We start from the raw sequence: 20,767 nt of genomic DNA on the forward strand, positions 1-20,767 counted from the left end.
CTTTGCCCTTGCTACAACTACAGTGAACATTATGGGATTTTTTTTTTTTTTCCCCTTTTTTCTTGGGTTTTGGTTTAGTTTTGCTTATTTTGGTTTTAGGTGGTTTTGGTGAGGCTTTTTTGGGGAGTAGGAGGCTGAGGGGTGGGAAGGGTTTCGAATCATGAAGCAATTCTGCATCCTGTAGTAGCAATTAATTTATCTTCAAGATTTACCAGATACTCCCGGTTAATGTAACGAGGCATAAAGAGCTGGCAGAGATAAGGGAACACATTACGGAGGCGATAACAGAGCTGTTAATTCAGAAGGTCACGATGGAAAGACACACTCCCCCCGTCATCCCCCCGCCCCAGTGCTGCAGTGCAGGCGGGGGTCCGGTCCGGCTGTGCCGCGGGGGCGAAGTTTGCGGTCCCGCCGCTCTCCCCTCCCCGCATTTCGGGCTCTCCCGTTCCCTTGCGCCGCCACCAGGAGACGCCACCGCACCGCACGGCGATGGGGCCGGGCCGGGTGGGGGGTGTGAGAGGAAAACCGGGGGCTCAAGGAGCCCGCCGGCCGGGGACAAACCTCCGCTCTTCCCTGCGGGCCGCCCGCCTTTCCTGAGCGCGGGGGAAGGCGCTTGGCTTCCGCCGCAACCCGAGCAGCGGGGATGCGAAGCCGCGTTGTGGGACGAGGGGCCGGGGAGGTGCAGGGGGGGGTGTGGGGGTGTCCCGCCGCCATCTTGTGGAGCCTTTGGAGGGCGACTGGGAAGCCTGAGGTGTCCGAGCTGCCGGGAGGGTTTACAGCCCTCGGCGGTGTGGCGGAGGTTGAGGGAGGGGGGAGGGCGGATGAGCTGAGGTAAAACTGCGAGGCAGCGTCCCAGATGCATTAATTAGTCAGTACATGCGATTGCTGTGGTTCACCTGTTTTGGTTTGGTTTTTTTTTTTCCTCGTTCTGCTCTTGTAGCCTGTGCCTGCATAGAGCGGATGCTTTCGATGTCCTTTCAGCCTGGGGTTGGCGGAGGATATTTATTTCGAGGGCAGTGAGGAGTGTGAGGAGGCAGTGGGTTATACAAGCAGGGCCGTGGTGCTGAACGGATGCAGAAAATAGAAAACAAACAAACAAGCAAAAAAATGTTAACAGAGTAAAGACCAAAAGACAGTTTTGCAATGTAAAACCTAAGAGAGGTTCTGCTTCCACCTATAAAATGCTTCTTGCATGCTGATGTTAAAAGATGCCTGTGTCCTGGGGATCAGGAGTGTGGCTCTGATCCTGGGATAGTTTCCCACTGGCATTAGTGGGGTCAGTTGTAGGCCTGGGATTTCTTACTTAAAAAATTCTAATGGGATCTCATCTCTATTCTGGAGTAATGCCTTCAGGATTGTCTCTGCTTGGATTGGATTGGATTGTCTGTGCTTAAACTCGGGAGTGAGCTGGGATCATCCAGCTGGGTACCATGTTTTGGGCTGGGATGGCTGAACGATGGTATGCTGCCTGTGATACCTCCATTTGAAAAACAGTATGGCTGGGATAAATACTACTGAAAGAAAGTGCCATGGCCACTACGAGTGATTTCTTTTTTCTGACACAAAATTAGCTTGCAAGGCTTTTGCCTTTGGTACTAAGCAGAAAAGTCATGTCAGGATGTATGTATGGTCAGATGAATGAGAGAGGCAATCTAAATATTAAAACTACGACTTTAGGATGCCAAGCTCAGTTCCTCAAAGCTGCAGTTATCTCCTTAGTAAAACAGAAGACACCATTGTTCAAAAGTTAAGTAATAAGTACATATAAATTAGTTTTCTATGGAATAGATTTAGTATTTAAACCTGAAAACTTGGTAAGAGATGATAAACTTCTGAGTTATAAATAGTTGAAGAATTTGTATTACTCTAGACACAGAATTTCTTGTGTAATTGTCTTGAATCCTTTGTTCACACAGAATTTCTTGTGTAATTCTCTTGAATCCTTTGTTCTTACTGAACCTTAGAATAATGGACATACATCATTACAAACTGTGAAGTAGAAAACAATTAGTTACTAATTAGATCTAAAGGAGCTTCTGAAAAAAATAAGGGAAGGTATTCCATGAAATGGGCAGAAGCGTTTTGTTTTTTATCTGCATCAGTAGTGACGAGGTTATCAACCTTTCTTCCAAATCCCAGTCACCCACAGCTCCACCAGTCCACCTGACTTACATTCATTGCCTCATGCCATTCAGCTGGGTGCATTGAATTTAATGTGTTAGGCCATCAAGTATGAACCATGCTATTCAAGATCTGAAATGTTCCATCCTGTTAAAATGTTAGTGGTATTCTGCAGATTTGCATTTATGGACATCTTACATGAGGAGTTTTTCCTTTTTTTTCAGGTGATACTGGTGACAGAAGAAGAACGAGGATGATTACATATCCATAACTCCCAGCAGTATGTCAGGTAATCATATTTCATAAGAGCATCTATGCAATATTTCGTGCTTTGCTGGAGTGATTATTATTAAATATTCACTGCAAAATACTCTTTTAACAAGTTCTGGATGCATTGGTGCTGGGAATTGAAAGCTCTTCTCCTTGAAGCTCATCCTCCTTGGATTTCCTTCAGAAATAAAGCTGTGTTTGGGTTCAAATGCACATTTTAACCTGAATATTTCTGCTGAAACTGGCAGTACAGTGACAGTTTCTGCTGAGTATGTTTGCCTAAGTTACTTTGTAGCATGGACATATCCCCCTGAGTTTCAAAGTGAGACAGTCGAATTCATTTTACATGGATTACAAAGTACTCTTCAGATAATAATTGACTAGGTCTGCAGGTGGGATGAAGATCTGGAGTTGAAATTACTATTAACCATTTTAAGTCTGCTTAACCATCTTGTCCATGCCAGCTGCAAAGTGCTTGAAGGCTATACATAAATCTGCTGTGACAAACCCACCATGGATTCTAATCCCAGAACAGAGTGTCTAAAAATATGTACTTATTGCATGATGTTGTAGAAACACAGAGAATTTCAGACTTCCAGAAATTGTATAGTCATCAAATTGTGTAATGAAAGAAAACCTTCTGCTAATACTGTTTGTGTGCTACATAGGAACAATCATAACAAACAAGACTGAATTCCTGGTGTTATGCTCAAGGGGCTGATTATTTTTACTGACTGGGCAGATCAAATATCCTTTCCCCTGGAAGGCTCCCATCCCTTTGTGTTGGCCAGCAAATGGTAACAGCTGCATTCATCAACAAAGCTGATGTTTTAAGTATAGGGTCCCCAAGATACAAGGTAGAGAGTAAAATTCATGGCAGGAAACAGAATGGTATTTAAATGCGTAATTTTGTAGTTAAATGTATTATTTGATAGTATGCAAAGATGTGTCATTTACCTTCTGGTTTTATGGTTTCTTTGTGGTCTACTGAAGCAGAGGTTAGGTATAGATGAATATAAGGCGGGGGTAGAGGGCATTGAGACATTTCATGGAATAAAGTGCAATACCAAACCCTTGGTTGGTGTGTCAGGCTGTGAATTAACATCACTGCCACATGAGGACCAGGAACAAGTTGGTATCCTTAGGCTACACTGATAGGGGCCACTAGAGTGTTGGCTGTCTTTGGCAGGCATTCTCTAGGACTGATTCATTCAGCAAATACCTGTTTTGGAAGAATTTAGAGCATTGACATGTATCTCCAGCTCTCTGTGTTCCTCTCTTCTGTTAAACTGTGGGTTTTGACTTTTTGCTACAGGGCTTGAATTTGCTGTGGGTTTGGAGGAAGCATTTAGTAGTTTATTATTATTTTAAATGCTATTTTAGTAGCATTTAGTCTTGCCATGGGATGGCAAGAGATGGGTAAGGAAATGCAGTGTACCTCCTGTATCCTTATCTGTTCAGGATGTAGCTTCCTATGGAGGGGGAGTTAATGGAGAATTCCCTCCAGCACTCTAACCAGACCTGTCTCCCTGGACTTGCCCCTAGCAGGGCAGCTCTGCTAAGTTCAGGGAAACAAAAAGCCTAATTGGAAAGATCTACATTTTCTGTGTTACTTTTGAAAGAAGTGGTCAGAAGAAGAATGTGCAAAGAAAATAGTCATCAGGCAGAAGAAAAAAAAAAAAGGTTCATTGCAGAAGATGACTGTTGGTACAGCTGTAGATGTCCAGCACTTTTCCTTATGACCAGTTTATACTTTCTGTTTCTCATTATAGGAATGAAATTCCCTACATGAGTGTGAATGTGAAAAGAAGCATGGATGAAATAAAAATCTTTCAAACTCTATAAAAACTGCATAAATACTACCATCCGGAGCCAGACAGAACTCCATTCTTAATGAATGAAAATGAAAGCTTAGATTCTGTTACTGAGTCACTGGAATAAAACAACAGAATCTAGAATCTAATCCTAAACCAAACCAGTTGCCTAAAATAACAGGCTGTATTTTTTTTTTTTTTTTTTTTTTTAATAAATAACTTCTCTGCCTGTATGGTACATTTTTACTGCAATAAGAATTTTCTTCTCATAGGCACTGTCCAAAAGCTTCCAGTTTGTAGTACAATCCGGACAAGTTTCTCTGAGAGAAGACTGTAGTATTTGGCTTTTGGTACTAAAGCTAGGCTTTACCACATTTTGCACTTGCCATAGGAAAAATATTTTGAATATTTTGACATCTCAGCTTTAAAACACATACTAGTGTGATTATTTTTCAGCACATGTCAGTAGTTGTGTGTGCTTATACTTTTTAATAAAGAGTCAGAGTTTTCCAAAGTTATTTTGGAAACGTCGAAGTTATGGGTTACACTGAAAAATTTCAGAAGTGTGGAAGCCCTTATGTAAAAGTCAATAAAGTGTATAACAAAAAGCAAAATGAATGCACCAGGAACCTTTTTTTTTCCTTTTTTTTTTTTTTTTTTTTTTTTTTACAATGCAGTCAAAAAAGAGTTCACACAGCAATGCAGATGGACTTAATGAGCACCTAGTACTGGGTACTTAACATTAGATGCTGACAAGTGAAAAGCTGGACCTTTACCAGTTCTTTAAACACTGTGCTGGTCAGTATAGTTTTGCAACTATGCCATTTCTAAGTGTCAAAACTTGCCTAACCAGTTTTATGTACACACAACCCAGAGGGTGACCAAACTTTGAGATAAAGGGATGCTTCTGGAAAGGGGGAGCTGGGCATATTACGTCTTGCAGTTGCATATGAAATCTGAGACAGATGCATTCTGTTCTCGTGTGCATCCCTAAAATAAATAGTTTTCAGATGAGTGATCACACACATAAATGTAGTAAAGCAAACCTGCAAGTTTGGCTTCCTTGTTTTGAAACCTAATTTTTTTAAAATGTTTGTTGTGTTTAATGATCAATGCTGCAGCAGATCTGATACTTTTAAAGGACAACATATAAAATACTTTCAGGGAGTATAAATAAACTGTGGATTTTTGTTTTCATTTGTTTGTTTGTTTGTTTTAAATAGAAGTGAGTGGAAAATTACTGATTGGATGCTCCTTCTGTAGTTCAACAGCAGCTTTACAGCTGGCACCAGCATTTATAGTCCACAGAGTCATATCTGCAAAAAAAATTATAAGTATTTTTAAAACTAGTGCTATCTTGGCAATATCTATAGTCTTTCTGCCATACATTTGCACAATAGATTAGAAAAATTAATGACTTGGAAAGTAGTATTTTCTTATTGAGATGATAGTACTTTCAAATAAATATGTAACATAGTTCATAAAAAAGGAATTTCTGGCTTTAAGTGTCACCGTTCACTGGCAATAATCTGTCACTGAAGGCTGCCTTCTGTGTATTTTCTCTCAAAGTGTAGGACAAGCCTCAGCCAAGATCTTTGTCTTGTTTCATTTACAGGAGAGTAAACTGGAGCAAAAATTAAAGAATAGGTTATAAAACCCAGAAAATAGTATTTGTAGAATACAGTAAATCTTGTTACTTTTAGCTGCATGGCAGGTGAAGATAGAATGTACAGAGTGTAAGAGTGGTGTCAGGGAAGTCTGCAGCAGCTTTCTTACTGACTTCAGTAAGGTCAGGATTTTACTCTGCTTTTACCTGGAGTTTCATAATAGACTCAGACACTGTGCTTCTGCTCTCGGATATTCACAGTGTTCTATTTGGTAATGACTGTGAAGTTAAATCAAGATAGGTACTGTAATAAAATTAAGTGCTTACATTAGGGAATATAATTTAAATGTCAAAAATGCATATTTTCAGTAAGTATAATTTAATATGCAGCATTTCTTGTAACGGGTCACTCAGTTGGAGAAGAAAATTAATCAGCTTTTGTGCAACAAATCCATTTGAAAGCCTGTGTCTCCAAGGGTGTTGCATGTAATTTCCAAGAAACAGGAAAAGCAATAGGAAAGGAAATGTTCTTCCTTTTCTTCATATGTCTTTTCACTGTAATGCTCATTAACCTGTAAACTTGCCATTAATTCAAATGGAGAATAGTTTTTTGTACCATCAGTTGAGGAACTGTTTGTCCTGAATTTCTCTGATGTTTTTCCTAGGGTAATTAAATTTAACATAAATCACTGTCTGACACTTCTTGTCTGCCAGGTCATGATAAAATCCGACTAAGTATTTCCTTTAAGTAATGGACTTTTTAGAAGGACAGTAAATACTTAATATAAGGTTTTGTTACACGAGGATTCAGCAGCTTTGTAATGAGCTTTTGGGGATTTTCAAAAGGTTAACAAGATTTATATTGTGGGATGTTTTTGCATGAAGCTATGAATCACTCCATGATGGCTCCTATTACTTAGAAGCGTATTTTTGAATATGCAGTTAAAAATATCACACTTGGTAAGTTCTAGGTTGCAGACGTTCTGGTTTAATTTCAACTTTTTTGTTTTAAAGTTTAATTTTTTTTAAAAGTGCTTTCAAAAATGCCATATAAATACAAAGGTTTCAATAGGCAAGTACTCTGTATAGCATTTCATAATGTTTCCATTTTTTATGCAATTCTTTAATAATGTGTTTTCTTTCCCATCACGAGGGAAAAAAGGCTCTCTAAAGGGATTTTTTTTTTTCCCCCCAAGAAACACGGAGATCTTATGTTCGTGTGTTTCTAAAGTTGTTTAAGTTTGGTATTTACAACATGGATACCTGCTATATTTTCCACATAATATGTACACATTTTTTTTAATTGTATCTGGCTAGGTTTCACAAAGAACAGAGAAAACAAACATGTATTTTTTTAGCTTTGCAACATCTGCTAACCATTTTCTTAAGTATACTTCATTATGTTAGTGTCGATATTTTATTTCTTTTTCTATTTTTTTTAATAATCCATCAGCGTACTGAGTCCCTTTCTGTAGTCGTTTTATTTTTATCAGAGGTACTTCTTTTTGTTAATTTGTCTTTCTGAAATTTATTTCTGATGGGAGCAGCCTGTTGCGTTTGAAGTTTTGAGTATAATTCTTAAGCACTGTAACACTGTATTCCGCTGCTGCCATCAGTTAGAAGGAGAACACAGCATTGTCAATGTAAAAAAACAGTTGTTAATTTCCCAGGTAAAAAACATTTAAAACAGTTAATGAAAAAAAACAAAATGTCCTTGAGTTTTTTTAAAAGTCTTCTCCATTAGTCTCTAAAATAAAACTTTTCCTTTGCTGTGCTTTCCTCAGGAGTTGCAGTCTGCCATTTTGTGGTGATCACAGGCTGGTGCTCAGTCCTGATGACCGTGTGTCAGGACTGCTTGTCCTTGGTTTGTAATCCTGTATCTAGAGTACTATAATTTTTTTGGTGCCAAATTTAAAGCTTTCATTTCCAGCATTTTCCAGTTATTTCCATGTAAACGAAATACCTTTCACATTACCTACATGCATTTCTCTAAAAGCATCAGATTTGTTCCAACGATCATCATAAAAGAAGACAAATGTTTAAGGAAATGTTGAAAGATTTTAAAATGGGAAGGCCAGACTTTCAGATTTGTCTTGGTATGTGTCCGAAAACTATTTAGACCTGTACCAAGTGTCAGATTGTTTCAATTTATTTAATCTAGAAGTGCTGTTTTGGCTTCTCACTTTTATTTTAGTAGGTTTTCAGACATTAAAAAAATCACCTAACATAATATGGAGAGAGTAAAAATCCATTGACATATTCATATTTACCCAACCAGTAGTTTGCAAAATGAGTCCTGGAGAGGTGTGTTGCTGTCTGTTGGGCATCAAGTTAATCTTAGTTTAAAACAAACAGAGAGAGGTGGATCGGCACATAAAAGAGGCAGAGATACTGAAATTCCTTGCCAAAGGTTATTGTGAATGGAAGAGGTGTGTTAAGGAGGAGATTTGGCCTACACTTCAAAGAGCCATCTCTTGGGTGTTACTACAGTTTCAGCTACAGAGGCTCAGGCAATCCTTTGGGCTGACAATAGCTGGGCAGTGGGAGACTATTGATGGGAATTCTTGCTTTGGTCTTACTCTTGCCTGGATATCTGCTTATGGGCTCTGTTGGAGTACAGTAACCAGATGAGCCTTATGGTTTGAACAAAGCTGCTGTGTTCAGGTTCTTGGAAAAACTCCCTCCCATGTGTTGCATGGAACTATGAGTTCAATGAATTTAGCATCTATGTAACTATAAATGGGTAACGTCACCTTTCTGGTTCCATTGTGTATCCTGGTGTCTTACTGTTCTTTCCTATATAGGTTCAGTCCTTCCTTGTGTCCATTTCTGAGCCCCTTAGTTCAGGAAGGAGATTGAGGTGCTGGAGCAGGTCCAGAGAAGAGCAAGGAGGCTGTGAAGGGATCCAGCCCAAGTCCTGTGAGGAAGGGCTGAGGGAGCTGGGGGTGTTCAGCCTGGAGAAGAGGAGGCTCAGGGGAGACCTCATCACTCTCTACAACTCCCTGAAAGGAGGTTGGAGCAAGGGGGAGGTCGGTCTCTTCTGCCAGGCAGCTACCAGTAAGACAAGAGGGCAGGGACTTAAGCTCTGACAGGGGAGGTCTAGGTTGGATATTAGGAAAAAATTCTTTACAGAGAGGGTGATCAGACATTGGAATGGGCTGCCCAGGGAGGGGGTGGATTCTCCATCCCTGGAGGCTTTTAAGAAGAGATTGATGTGGCACTCAGTGCCATGGTCTGGTAACCACAGTGGTAGTGGGTCAAGGGTTGGACTTGATGATCTCAGAGGTCCTTTCCAACCTGGCTGACTATGAATCTATGATTGTGATTCTTTCTTTCAATATTTTCATTTTATCTGTAGATGTCTCAAGATCCCTTATTCGGATACCCAACTCCTGTTAATCTCCTCTTTAAGAAGATGGTTTCAGATAGCTCATTACATACCAAAACTCTGAACCATTTGCTTCTCTGTACTTAGAGCCTGCCTCTGATTAACCTAAGGTTGAGTTGTCACATTCGTCTTGGTATTCTTTTCCTCTGATTAATTTTTTCTTATGTTTAGAAATTTGAGCACAATGAAAAGCCTATGTTCTTGATGAGATAAGTATATCCCTAGTATTACTTTAATAGTTAATAGAAATTCAGTGTTTTTAAAAAGCAGTTATACTGGCTCACACTGAGGAGCTCATTAAGATACCTGTCAGCAGGAATAAGGATGAAGATATTACACTGTATATTGCAAGTTTCTTAATGTTACCTTATCTTACATGTTAAAAACTCTACTTTGTAAAGTTTATTGTAATATCTGCTCACTCTTGTTTCATAATGATGTAATCTTTGTCCAAAAAATTGTTTGAAAATATTTTATTTTAATTTATTTTGAAAGCCATATTCTAAAATACAATATTTAAATGTTTTATAATATTGTCACCGTTAAAGCCAGTAACAGTACAACAGTCCTGGATTAAGCAATCCTGTCTGTGTTTACTTCACATGCATACAGGTACATTTTTTTTCTGAAATAATGGAAACCACCTTGTGGTTTTAGTAGACATGAGTAGTTCCACTGCCTAGCATCCCCTTCTCTCATTGTACAATGTTTTCATATAGTCACTGTCATTTGTATATTTTAAAATCTAAGTCAGAAGTCATGGGTTCTCAAAGGTTTCATTTAGCACATAATATGAAGTAGCAAAGTTTCTATTTGTAAGAAGAGTCTGTCTGTCTTTCTTAGCTGTGCATCATCCTTTTGCTTGCTCAAGGATCACTTGCTCAAGGACTTTCATTATAAGTTGAGAAGCTCAATTGTGAAGTGTTTTCATGTTTGAAAAAGGAAGAATAAGAAGAAAATGCTATGGTGTTATTTGGGAGAAAAGGGGAAGAAATGAAAGGAGAAGAGAGAGAGGGAAAGAGGAGAGGAGAAGCAGACTAAAGGGAAGAAAATTTAATGCTGAGAACTGACTGCAACATTAATGAGGAGAACTGAAGGCTTAGCCTTGTCTGGTACAGATAGTTTTATCACATATGAAAACCTCACATGCTTTTATGTATAGTTACTTTGTGTGCTTTAAAATCCTTGTACAAAAGGTGAATTGGTTTTTGATTTTGCTGGAAAGATGTTCTTTAATTGTAGCTTGCTGGCTTTTTTTTTAAGTCATTAAGTAAAAATCATCTAGTGTTACTGGACTGGGTCTACTCAAAGCTGGGCTGCTTCATCAGCCTCCTATGCACCCCTCAGTCCTAATCCTGATTACATTTGCCTTAGTTGATCTCTCTGAAGCCAACCCACTTCAATGTCCTTAAGTGCTTGCATACTTCAGTGTTTAAAGAAAAAGAGTACAGTGCTGTTGCCCTACCTGCTCTGTTGTCAGTGAACTTCAATATATAAGAAGAGTCAAAGCTTTATAAAAGAATCTAGTTTACAATCCAGTAAATGAATTACAATTCAGAGACTGCTAATTATTCACCCCACTGCTAGTATTTTGATCAGCTACAAGTTGAAATTCTTACAGGTTGTGTGAGCAGCTCTGGAATGTAAAATAACTTTTGTTGTGAGAGGAAGTGGTTTTTTTACTGTAAAGATAGGAATCCTCTGACATCCCAGAACTGTTTTGCCTTGAAATGAAGTGCTAGCCTGTTGCTGCGGGTGTTGGCACTCCCCAAAAAAGCGTAGTAGTCTCTGAGCAATGGAGTCTCCAAGGAGCAGGGACTGGTTGCCTGTGTGGCCACACAGCAGCTTTCATCACCAATGGGTCAAGCTGTCAACTGGAGTTACTGTGGTATAAAGCAGTAATAGCAGTGACATAGATGCCAGCCTTGGGTGTAAGATCAGCCTTGAGCCAGATCCTGAGCAAGGAAAAATGGGTGTTGCTCTTAGGGCATCCATCCTCCTCTCAGAAGGATTTAATCCAGTGCCTCCAAGGTGGTTGTGGTGTGGACAGGGAACAAGCAGTTTTTTTCAGTGTGCTTTTGGTACACTGTACACCCTGAGTTTTTGTCAGGGTCAAAGTTCAGGATAGGCATGCAATTCATCCCATGAAGAGACACTGCACTGGCTGGCTGGCCACCACCTCCTGTCTTTCTGCAAGAAACAAATCTCTTCTTGATATTTACAATAGAAGGGAGAAGCTTCTTGTATCTCTTCCTTTACCACTGTTGGCATACACTAGTAGAGGAGTAGGAGAAAACCCAAACAAAGCTTGAGATTAAAACAAAGTAACTGTTCCATTGTTTCTGTAGTCCTTTACAGCCTGACATTCACATAACACTTCCATACCTGAGAATAGGCCAGCCTTTGCATTCACCCATCAAGTCTTTGTCTTGGCCCCTGATAAACAATGTCTGAGGCATTCTCCTCACCTGTCCTTTTAGTTCACTTCATAGGGCCCTTCCTCTGCCAAAACTTTGGTGCTTGTGTAAAACAAACGCACCTTTAAATAGTCTGATGAGAACTTGAGAAAGTTCTTTGAACTGCTGACTGCTCAGATGCCAGTTAATTGCTACAGTGTGCTGCTTTTATATCTCTGAAATTACTTGATGATTCCTTTATTTATGGTGGTAATAAGAGCTCTGAGGTCTCTTATTGGCCCCTCTTCACTCTGAAATAGGGCCTGTGGTTTTAGTTGTGATTCATCCCAATGGGATGTATTGCCCTTTGCCTTGATTGTAGCCATTTCAACAGTAGCTACAGGGACCCTAAAATTAGGGAGCTCAGGTAAATTTACATCATCATCCTTTATCGAGAGTTTTGGTTTGACAAAACCAAGAGCAGATGCAGGAGGTTTAAACTGCATTCTCTCATGAAAACAAAACAAAACAAACCACAATCAAAAAGCTTTTGACAAATTCAAGCAAGTTATGTTAAAGTTTTTAGAATAAATAATATAGTCCTGTAGTGAAATTGTAATTTAACATTTTAATAACCTGAATGGTAATTTAGGACTTGCATATTTTCTGTACCACATTATAGGAAGTGCAGGAAAAGAAAACAGTAATAATTCAGTACAACTTAATCCTTGTCTAGTAAAAATTTAATTCACAATGTCCCTGGTGACTGAAGAGAATTTTTGAAATCAAATGGAAACCTGTAAAATCTAATAAACTGTAGCTAATACGGGAGTTAAAAATATTGAGAACATTTTCAGAGGGAAAAGGAAGAGAAAGAGTAAAGCTGCTTGATGTTGTGTTAGTCTTTGTAAACTCTCCCTGGGCAAATTCCAAATGATGGGATTTATTCTTATAGTTCAAATGTTTCTAGAATAATATTTTTAAATCCCACATAGGCTTTCCAAATAGAAAAATTGGAATTTATATTTTAATTTTATTCTTTTAGCTAAGGAGTGCTTTAGAGTTCCTTACTAAACTTAAAGATCTGTAAGCCTTGTGTGACATCCTCTCCAAGTGCTTGCAGAAAAAACATTCTACTGTTGCAGTACTTGTACTGAAGGGTATGTTATCTGAGGTTACATAAAGCCTGGTGGAAGGGTCACTCATAGTGCACTGTTCTTCTCCAAGCCAGGAGGACTGAAATAGCCAAGTTCGGTTCAGGTCTTACAGGCAAGTCCTATGTAGCTTATAGAGGGTCTTACCAGAACAATACAGTTGCTTCCTCTGAGTCTGAACTTATTATAAACTTTAGAAGATATTGAAGTGTTCAAATTATGGGGGAAAGAAAAAAAGAAAAAAAAGAAAAAAAGAAAAAAAAAGTTTTATATTATCTTCTTTTAGTTTTGTTAAATTGCCTGATGTTTTCTGGGTTCATTTCACTATTCTATTTTAAATCTGATTGTCCTCCTACAAGTGATATTCTCTGCCATATCACCTGCATTTAGTTTTTAATTTTGCCAAGAAAACTGAGTGTGAACTAAGAGCAGATCTATAAAGCCAGAAGTAAGTAAGTAAGTGCAAATTCTGTAAAGTTACTTACCTTATGCATTGAAGGCTGTGGTGCCAGATAGTTTCTAATACAGATTTGTGCTTTTGGTGAGATACAGAGAGTAGAAGGAACTGACTGTTAACTTCAAGTATCAGGTGAACTTACACTCCCAGACAAGGAAATGTATACATTTAAAATTAAATAAGGTATTGAGGAAAGCTATGCATACCATCAGTATAACAGTATTTAATACTGACCATAATTAGGTATTCTGAATATATCCTTTTTTAGCAATGATCCACTTAAGAAAGATCATAAGACAAAACTTTCACAGAAACAGCAATAGTCTGGTAAATCTAGTAACTGAAATACAAAGTTATTTTTAAGTACGTCATAAAGTTACTTAGTATGCACTTACTTCCTAGTATGTGTATAAATGCTTTTACTGAGTGAAATTTAAGTAAAATTAACTCTTAGGTCCATTAAGATAGCAGAATCTCACTATAACTAAGACCACAGTGGATATCAGTCTTTGAATGTCTGGAATTTACTATTTTCTACATCCAAGTTAGAAAGCTGCTTTGTGTTTGAATTTTGATACATACAGTTTAAAAACATAATTTAACTGTGGGATATACTCTCTGCTGTATCACTTCTATAGGATTTAGTTTTGCTACCCCAATAATTAGAAAATGGTTTTAGTTTTACCATTATCTACCATTACCATTATTTACCATTATATTATTTACCAGCTAGTGATATCTCAGTTTCTTCTATCTCAGAGAATAAACTTGTCTAATTCTTATGACTAATCAGATCAAATAATGCAGCTTTGCATCATTTGTTTTGCATGTTGTTTGTTATCTACACTGAACCCAAATGCCCACACTCCCATGATTAAATGAGTGTCTCTGATACTCCCCTGTCACCACAAGGAGAGAAAGGCAGTAGGTAGCAAAAGCGGAACTGCTAAGCATGCCCACATAAGAATGTCACACTTAGGTAACAGAGTGTCCCTCAGGTCAGCCTACGATAAGAGCAAAGTCAAACAAGGCTGAATCCTTGATGTTTTGTGTTTTAAGTATCTGAAAATTGTTCACGACCAGCCTCGACCTACAAGACCTCAAGTGATCATATGAGCAAGGCAATAAATCGGTGGTAACTTGCCCCGAGGCCCGTGTTGTAGTTGTGATGTTGTGAATGTTACATCCAGTCTTAGCCCGTCCACACAGATCTGCCTACTTGTTCAGGCTTCACAGACAGGAAAATTTTATATTTACTTGTACTGAAGGGGAGCTATGGTGGCTGAATTGGCATGGCTGAAAGGCTCTGCATCCTACCAGTGCGGTCGAGTGGAGATGCACGGGAATACTACGGCATCAGGAGAGCTGGGGAACCACTTGCTTTCCAAAACTCCACACCTGAGCAAGATTTTGGCAATGCCAAGTGTTTGTAGCCCTGCAGTATTTGCCAAACATCCAGGACCTGGCCTCCTGTTGTGGGACAGACTGATTCACCTTCCTGACAGAAATCAGAAATGGAATGGAGCGGACGCAGCGGAAAACCCTTTGTGTAGGAAAAGGCACTCCAGAAATTATGATATCCACAGGAATGGACAGCAGCTTTTGCAATGTCAACAACATGCTCCGACTTGGACTAGCACAATTTTACAGCCAGGCCATAGAAAAGCAAACTTTCAAATCACATCAAGAGCCCAAGAATATCACAAAGAAGAAAAAAAGTGTAAAGGTAACTGGCATTATTACACAGAGCACAGCAAATGCTGTATTAAAAAAAAAAAACAACCACAAAACAGCAATGCAGGTTGTCAGTGTCTTTGTTTATGGTCAAGGGTTTGGCTGTTGGTAAAAGCATTATTATGTGGGGAATGTTTTCTCATTGCCAATTTTTTAGATTTTAATTTATTTCTTTTTCAGCAGGGACAGTTGTGATTTTTAATATTCCTTTTTATCCCATTTGATAGCTTTGTAAAGAGCTCTGCTGACAATGTGATGAGTACTTACTGGAGTTTTTTATGTGACACCTAATATAAAATAATTCTGTTCCTTTAGTACTTTAAAAATTTGTCTTTCTATGGTTTTTATAAGAAGGTCAAAAAGATTTCCTGAATAATATTTTTTTCTGCTTGTAATATAAAGCGTATGGTTGCTACATTAAAAATGCAACGAAAAATGAAAGGCATTCATTTGCTACTTTCAGGGTTCATCTCTCACCTGTGACTGTGCTTTTTTGCCTTTTCTTCTTTCTTATTATTAGCCATCACCGAAGCCTTAGTAAATGCACATACAGAACTCAAATAAATGGAGTTTCATGTTATGAATATTCTTTGCCTCAGTAGTCAGGAGAATTAACCATTTTCTTTTGGATTGCTTTTTTGTTCCCATCAGGGCAGTGTTGGAGGTATTCATTTTAAGAATCACTGCTGCTTAGGAATTAGCACAAATTTAGTGCTTAACTTATTGTTATTCCTCTTTAAACTGAGATAAAGAGTTCTTCATTGTTCTTTGTCTAAAAAAATAATTACTGCTTATTGGGAGGAACTGCAAATTGTTTTTGTTTTGTTTTTTTTTAACTTAAGTCTTGCATCACTCCAGGAAGAAAGATTACAGTGTCAGGCAGGATATCACCTCATGAAAAAGTTAAACTGGTCTAAGTACCTGACTTCTTTAGATTTAGTTGCTCTTTACCTCAGGATGCCTCTTTGCTAACAGATGTCAGGTGTTGATCGCTTTAGCTTCTTACTAAGGGCTGTTAGGGGGCTGCCAAACCCAGACAGACCCAACCAAGAGTCTGTTAATTATGTCATGTCAAGCCATATTAGCTGGCTTTCTGCTCAGTTTTATTTTTGAACAAATGGACCTTTTTACCTTGGAAGTTTTCATGTGGAGTTGGGTTAGGGGATGGCTCAGAAAAGGTACATGTTTTAAGTATGGTGGTTACTTTCTCAAGAGATAAGCTGTGTAATTAACTGATGTCTGCTAACAGGGTCTTTCCAATTATGAGATATGGGGAGAATTAACAAATTGGGTTGTCTGGGTTACAGGCCTATAATTACTTTTAGCAATATTTGCTCAGAGACCAACTCAACGGTTGTGAACCCTATTCAGAAATTTTGTTAGGCAGTTTGGTGGCAAAACTCTCAAGGAGCAAATGCTTTATGACAAGATTGCATGCTAACTCTGTGTGTTGTGAACAGTGCAAGGAAATAGTGAAAGAAAAAGCAAAAACAAAGCCTGGAAGAGTCTTGATCATTCAAGAGCAAACTGTTCTCTAGCCTAATTTATTCAAGATGTCAAATATTTTCAGGGAGAACTGGAGTTGTAGTGAATCTGAACCTTTAAGTATAAACTATGACATTCTTTGTTATCCAAACAGAGTAATGAGTCTGAAGTGTTTCAATAAAAGGCACATTACACTGGTGTTTTATGAGTCACATGCAAATTCAGTGGCATGTCATAACTGAGGTACAGCAGGTTTTGTGAGAGAAGCAGTTTTAGAGAAAGAACTAACTTAACATATGTGGAGAAAATAAGTGTGTAAGATTTTCCTTGAGTTTAAACCAGGGACAGAGACTTTGAAGCTTGCTGCATCTGTTGCAAACCCAAAGATTTTATGCTAGGGAACTTTAGCTTTTCTTCCCCTCAACTGCATCACTTGCATAAATAGTAAAACTCAATAAATGAAGTGTAGACCAAATGAAAATTTTTAATGTCTTTGATTACACTGAAACATACTCCAGGAACTGTCAAATGCTATTGTAACTTCACAGCTTTAGAATTCCGTAATTCAACATGCATTTTGAGTGAGTCACAAGTACAGTTTCCAGTTAAAATAAATACTATATAGAGTTAACTTTCTGGTCTTGTATTTTATTTTGGATTCTGATGTTTGAGGTTTTCTTAGCTTATTCTTGTAACACTAAGACCCGTGAGGGTCGGGACTGATGTGATAAAATTCCTCAAACAATAGGTTTGCATGGCTGTATTTCTAAGAGACCATTTTGAGTCTATGATCATAGTATGTAGAGTGAAGGAGTTAGGTAGTCTGAATATATCCATTAAAGAGAGGGGGTAATTCCTCATGTGGGCATGGAGATAGCTGTATTTGACAAATTGTGTGTTGCAGAAGCCACATCAGTACTTCTGCTCAAAAGCTTTTCTAGTTTTCACATATTTTCTCTGTGATACAAAAAGATAGAGACTGCCTGGGATGTGTCTAATGTTACGTGGTGTGAGTCCTGAAAGTACAGATCTGTCTTCTCCTGGAAAAGCAGTGATCTGATTTTTCTTTTTCCTCATAAACCTGTAAATAGGAAATACAACATTTGTTCTGTGTTATGTGAACATATGTATTACAAAACAAGGAGCTGATAATACAAATGTGCATAACTGTTAAGAGTTTGTAAAGGTGTGCTGAATCCTTCCACCTGCCTGTTCAAACTTGCAAATCTTATTGACCAGATACTGGATTTTTATCCATCTGTGCATAAAGCATCAACATGACCCATGTGAGATCCTTCCATTTCATCCTTCAGAAGCTGCACTCTGCCCTGACTAATTTGAATGCTCTGCAATACCTCCCACGTACTGACATTGCTGAATCTTTTAGAAATGGCATGCAGGGGCCCTGACTGCAGCACCAAGACAGCCAGGACTCTAGAGCAGGGTTGCACAGTTTGGGAACAGTCAGGAGAATATGGTTATTCAGTTGGGGTGTGCCAGCAGGAGAATCATCCTCAGGAATACTGTCTTGCCTTAACATTTCTGTGGGTTCATTTTGGTGGGGTTTGTGGCTGAGTTAAGTCACAGGAGAAGTGCAGCTTAATTAAAAGTTTCAGTCAGAATTTCTAAAACAGGAGTTGATGGAGAGCTTCATGGTCTAGGGTAAGGCAGTCTCTCCTGCAGAAACCTCTTTTCAGGCATTCTCAGCCTGATTTCTTCCCACCCAGGGTAACCTCACTGGCTGTACTACACTTACTTCTGGTTTACACCACGGTGAGTATTTAATTACCTTGGGGGCATTCAAGATTCATGGTCAGAAAGTAATTTCTGCCTTTTTTCATACAATGAACCGATACCTTAGACTGGAGGGTTCAGACTTTGGATCCTCTTCTGCCACGGTACCAAAGTTTTTGTTTTATCACTGGCCTGTTTGCTCGCACCAGAGGATTTATTCTGCTAGTGATTAATTTCCATGTGTTCGCATAATCAGACACTAGAGAACCAATAAAATTCCAAGTGCAATACTACATTGCAGAAGGGAATGAAATCTCAACGTGACATGATTTAAAGACTAATATTCAAATCAGAAAAAAAGACAAAGAAAGGCTGTTAATGTTATTTTCAACTCCACTTTCAGACTTTTTTATAAAGACCCCGTCTGAGTATTTTTTATCAGATGATGTAATTAAAAGTGATAGATGAAAAGGACCTTTAAGATTGGATCTTAAGAGATTAAAATGAAAGTATTTTAGGAATATTTTAGTTGTAATAGGGATGTTAAATCTTTGCAGTGTTTTTTATCATGATTTGTTTCCAAGGGAACAACAATCTGCAGTGCTATAAAGCTCTTTAATGTTCGCATATTACAGGTAAGGAACCCCCATTGCCTAGCAGTGCTAACCATTAATTTTTTTTTTGTCAGAAAAGTGTCTCATCCATTTTTCTTTTCTCCTCATTCTTCACAGTTTCATATTATTAATTTCCTTGCAGTATTACAGTAATTCCGACAAAAGCAGTAAACATTATTGGCATAGCAAGAAATGTTTGGGGGATTTATTTTGGAGTGAAAAGTTAAGTCACAGGCTGTTTCACATGGAGAAACCAAAGCCTTAGGTGGCATCCTAGCTGGGGTGGCTCCATCTACGCAGTCTCAATTCTGTTTTGTTATTTGGTAACTAACCTAAATCAAACTTAGGGGGAGAGAACAAGAGAAGAGAAAATATGTGGGAATTTTGCTCGTCTGGCTAGACAAATCCACACGGGGAAAATTTCCCCCTAGGAGTTTAAAGCCCAGTTCTCCCAACGCTTGTCAGGGTGGTGTAAAAGTAGGTATTCTGCTCTGCTAACCTGTAAAATAGAACCTTGCCTCTGTACCAGCTCTCAAATAAATTCCTGTTAGAGATACAGGAGATCGTTTTGTGGTAAATTAACAACCCACGTATTGCACTTGTGGAATGTTTTTTTTCTGGGGAGTGTGGAGAGATGAGCTCGGCAGGTTTTATGTGTTACATTTGTATGTACTACAGTATTACCAGCAGATCACATGAATGAGTATGGTTTGAGAGTTCCTGTGTAAACAACTATTGCAGAGTTTCTTAGGAAACACAGCCACATTTTTATGAAGTGCTGAGCATCCGTTCTTGAAAAATTGGATCTTGCCTAAGCCATGCTTCTTATCACAGACAAAATCACTGCTTGTAAAATGTAGATCATGGGCCTGAGCTACAATGAAATTAACTTTTATCGTGTGTTTTTCACATTGTATTTCACATTGCTATTGTTGACTTACATCTTTGGCAAAAACAGCATGGAGAAATAGAGTTAATTTGTATTTTTCTTCTGGGATTTCGGCCATTATTTGCAGTCTTAATGAAATAAGATGTTATCTTAAATTTTTAAAATTTTAACAGAATAAGTTCATTTTGGAAGCAACTTCATTGACTTTAGTAGAATTGATCTTGATGGAGTTAATTTTGATGCACTGAATGTATTGTTATTTTCTGAGCAAGTTAGTAAGAATTGTATGTTAAAGATGATTATTTTATAGAAGGGAAAGAAAAAAACCACAAACCTGCAAGCATTATTTTTAACTCCTCTGTTCCTCTGAAGCACTTACCTTGAATTCTGTTAACCTGCACGTTAGATACTAAATGGCAGTGCCTCTTATTTAGATGGGTTGGTTATGGTTGTAGGTTAGAAGGGAGAAATTTCTCCATTGGCTCTTTGCATTAGGCTGAAACATTAAACAATATAATACAGGGAGAAATATGTACATGCCATGCCCAGTTCTTAACAATTGCATTGATCTTTTGAGGACCATTTAGGCATATGTTCATCAAATTTGTTAGGTGTATACTTAGGGTCCTAAAGGGACAACCTACACACTAATTTTGACAGTGCTGTAGATTGTTTAAAATGGGTGCAATAAGAAAAACAAGACTTCATTCTCAAATCAGTAATAATTCTGTTTCCTAGTAAGAACAGCTGTTAAAGAGGGATGCCATCTTCTTTCTCACTACACAAGTTTTTTTCCATATTTTAGCTGTGCTTTGAAGAAAAAACCTTATTTAATAATAAAAAATAGTATCTGCTAGTACAAGTTTAAAATTAAATAATTTCTTTTTGATCAAAACCAATGGCTGATTAAACAAGGGATATTTACCACCGTGAGGTCTGGGGTGCATTAATCAATTGTAAGATTGTATAGTTTTTGTTGACATGGTCATAGCTCATAGGTGAGCAAAAAACCCTCCTTACCCTACTGGGTCTGTTGTCAAAAAAGATAACAGTTCTAAAAGTGTTTCATTACTGAAGCAAAAAAGATAACAAAGCAGAATAGCAG

At 38.2% G+C, this 20,767-nt stretch overlaps 1 protein-coding gene across 13 annotated transcripts in view; it reads left to right on the forward strand.

The window, feature by feature from the left end:
- The window catches only part of THRB (thyroid hormone receptor beta), a 174,228-nt gene that overhangs the window by 120,638 nt on the left and 32,823 nt on the right, over positions 1–20,767 (forward strand). For 7 of the 13 annotated variants that reach the window (XM_071735509.1, XM_071735510.1, XM_071735508.1 and 4 more), the window contains 2 exons: positions 2,346–2,410; positions 14,416–14,932. In XM_071735509.1, coding sequence (XP_071591610.1) covers positions 14,482–14,932 — 451 coding nt within the window. In that variant the 5' untranslated portion in view covers positions 2,346–2,410; positions 14,416–14,481. The remainder of the gene's footprint in view (positions 1–2,345; positions 2,411–14,415; positions 14,933–20,767) is intronic. The other 6 variants (XM_071735516.1, XM_071735518.1, XM_071735514.1 and 3 more) reach the window with 1 other exon arrangement.

The sequence above is a fragment of the Heliangelus exortis genome, chromosome 2 (assembly GCF_036169615.1).
Source record: "Heliangelus exortis chromosome 2, bHelExo1.hap1, whole genome shotgun sequence".
Lineage (NCBI taxonomy): Eukaryota > Metazoa > Chordata > Aves > Apodiformes > Trochilidae > Heliangelus > Heliangelus exortis.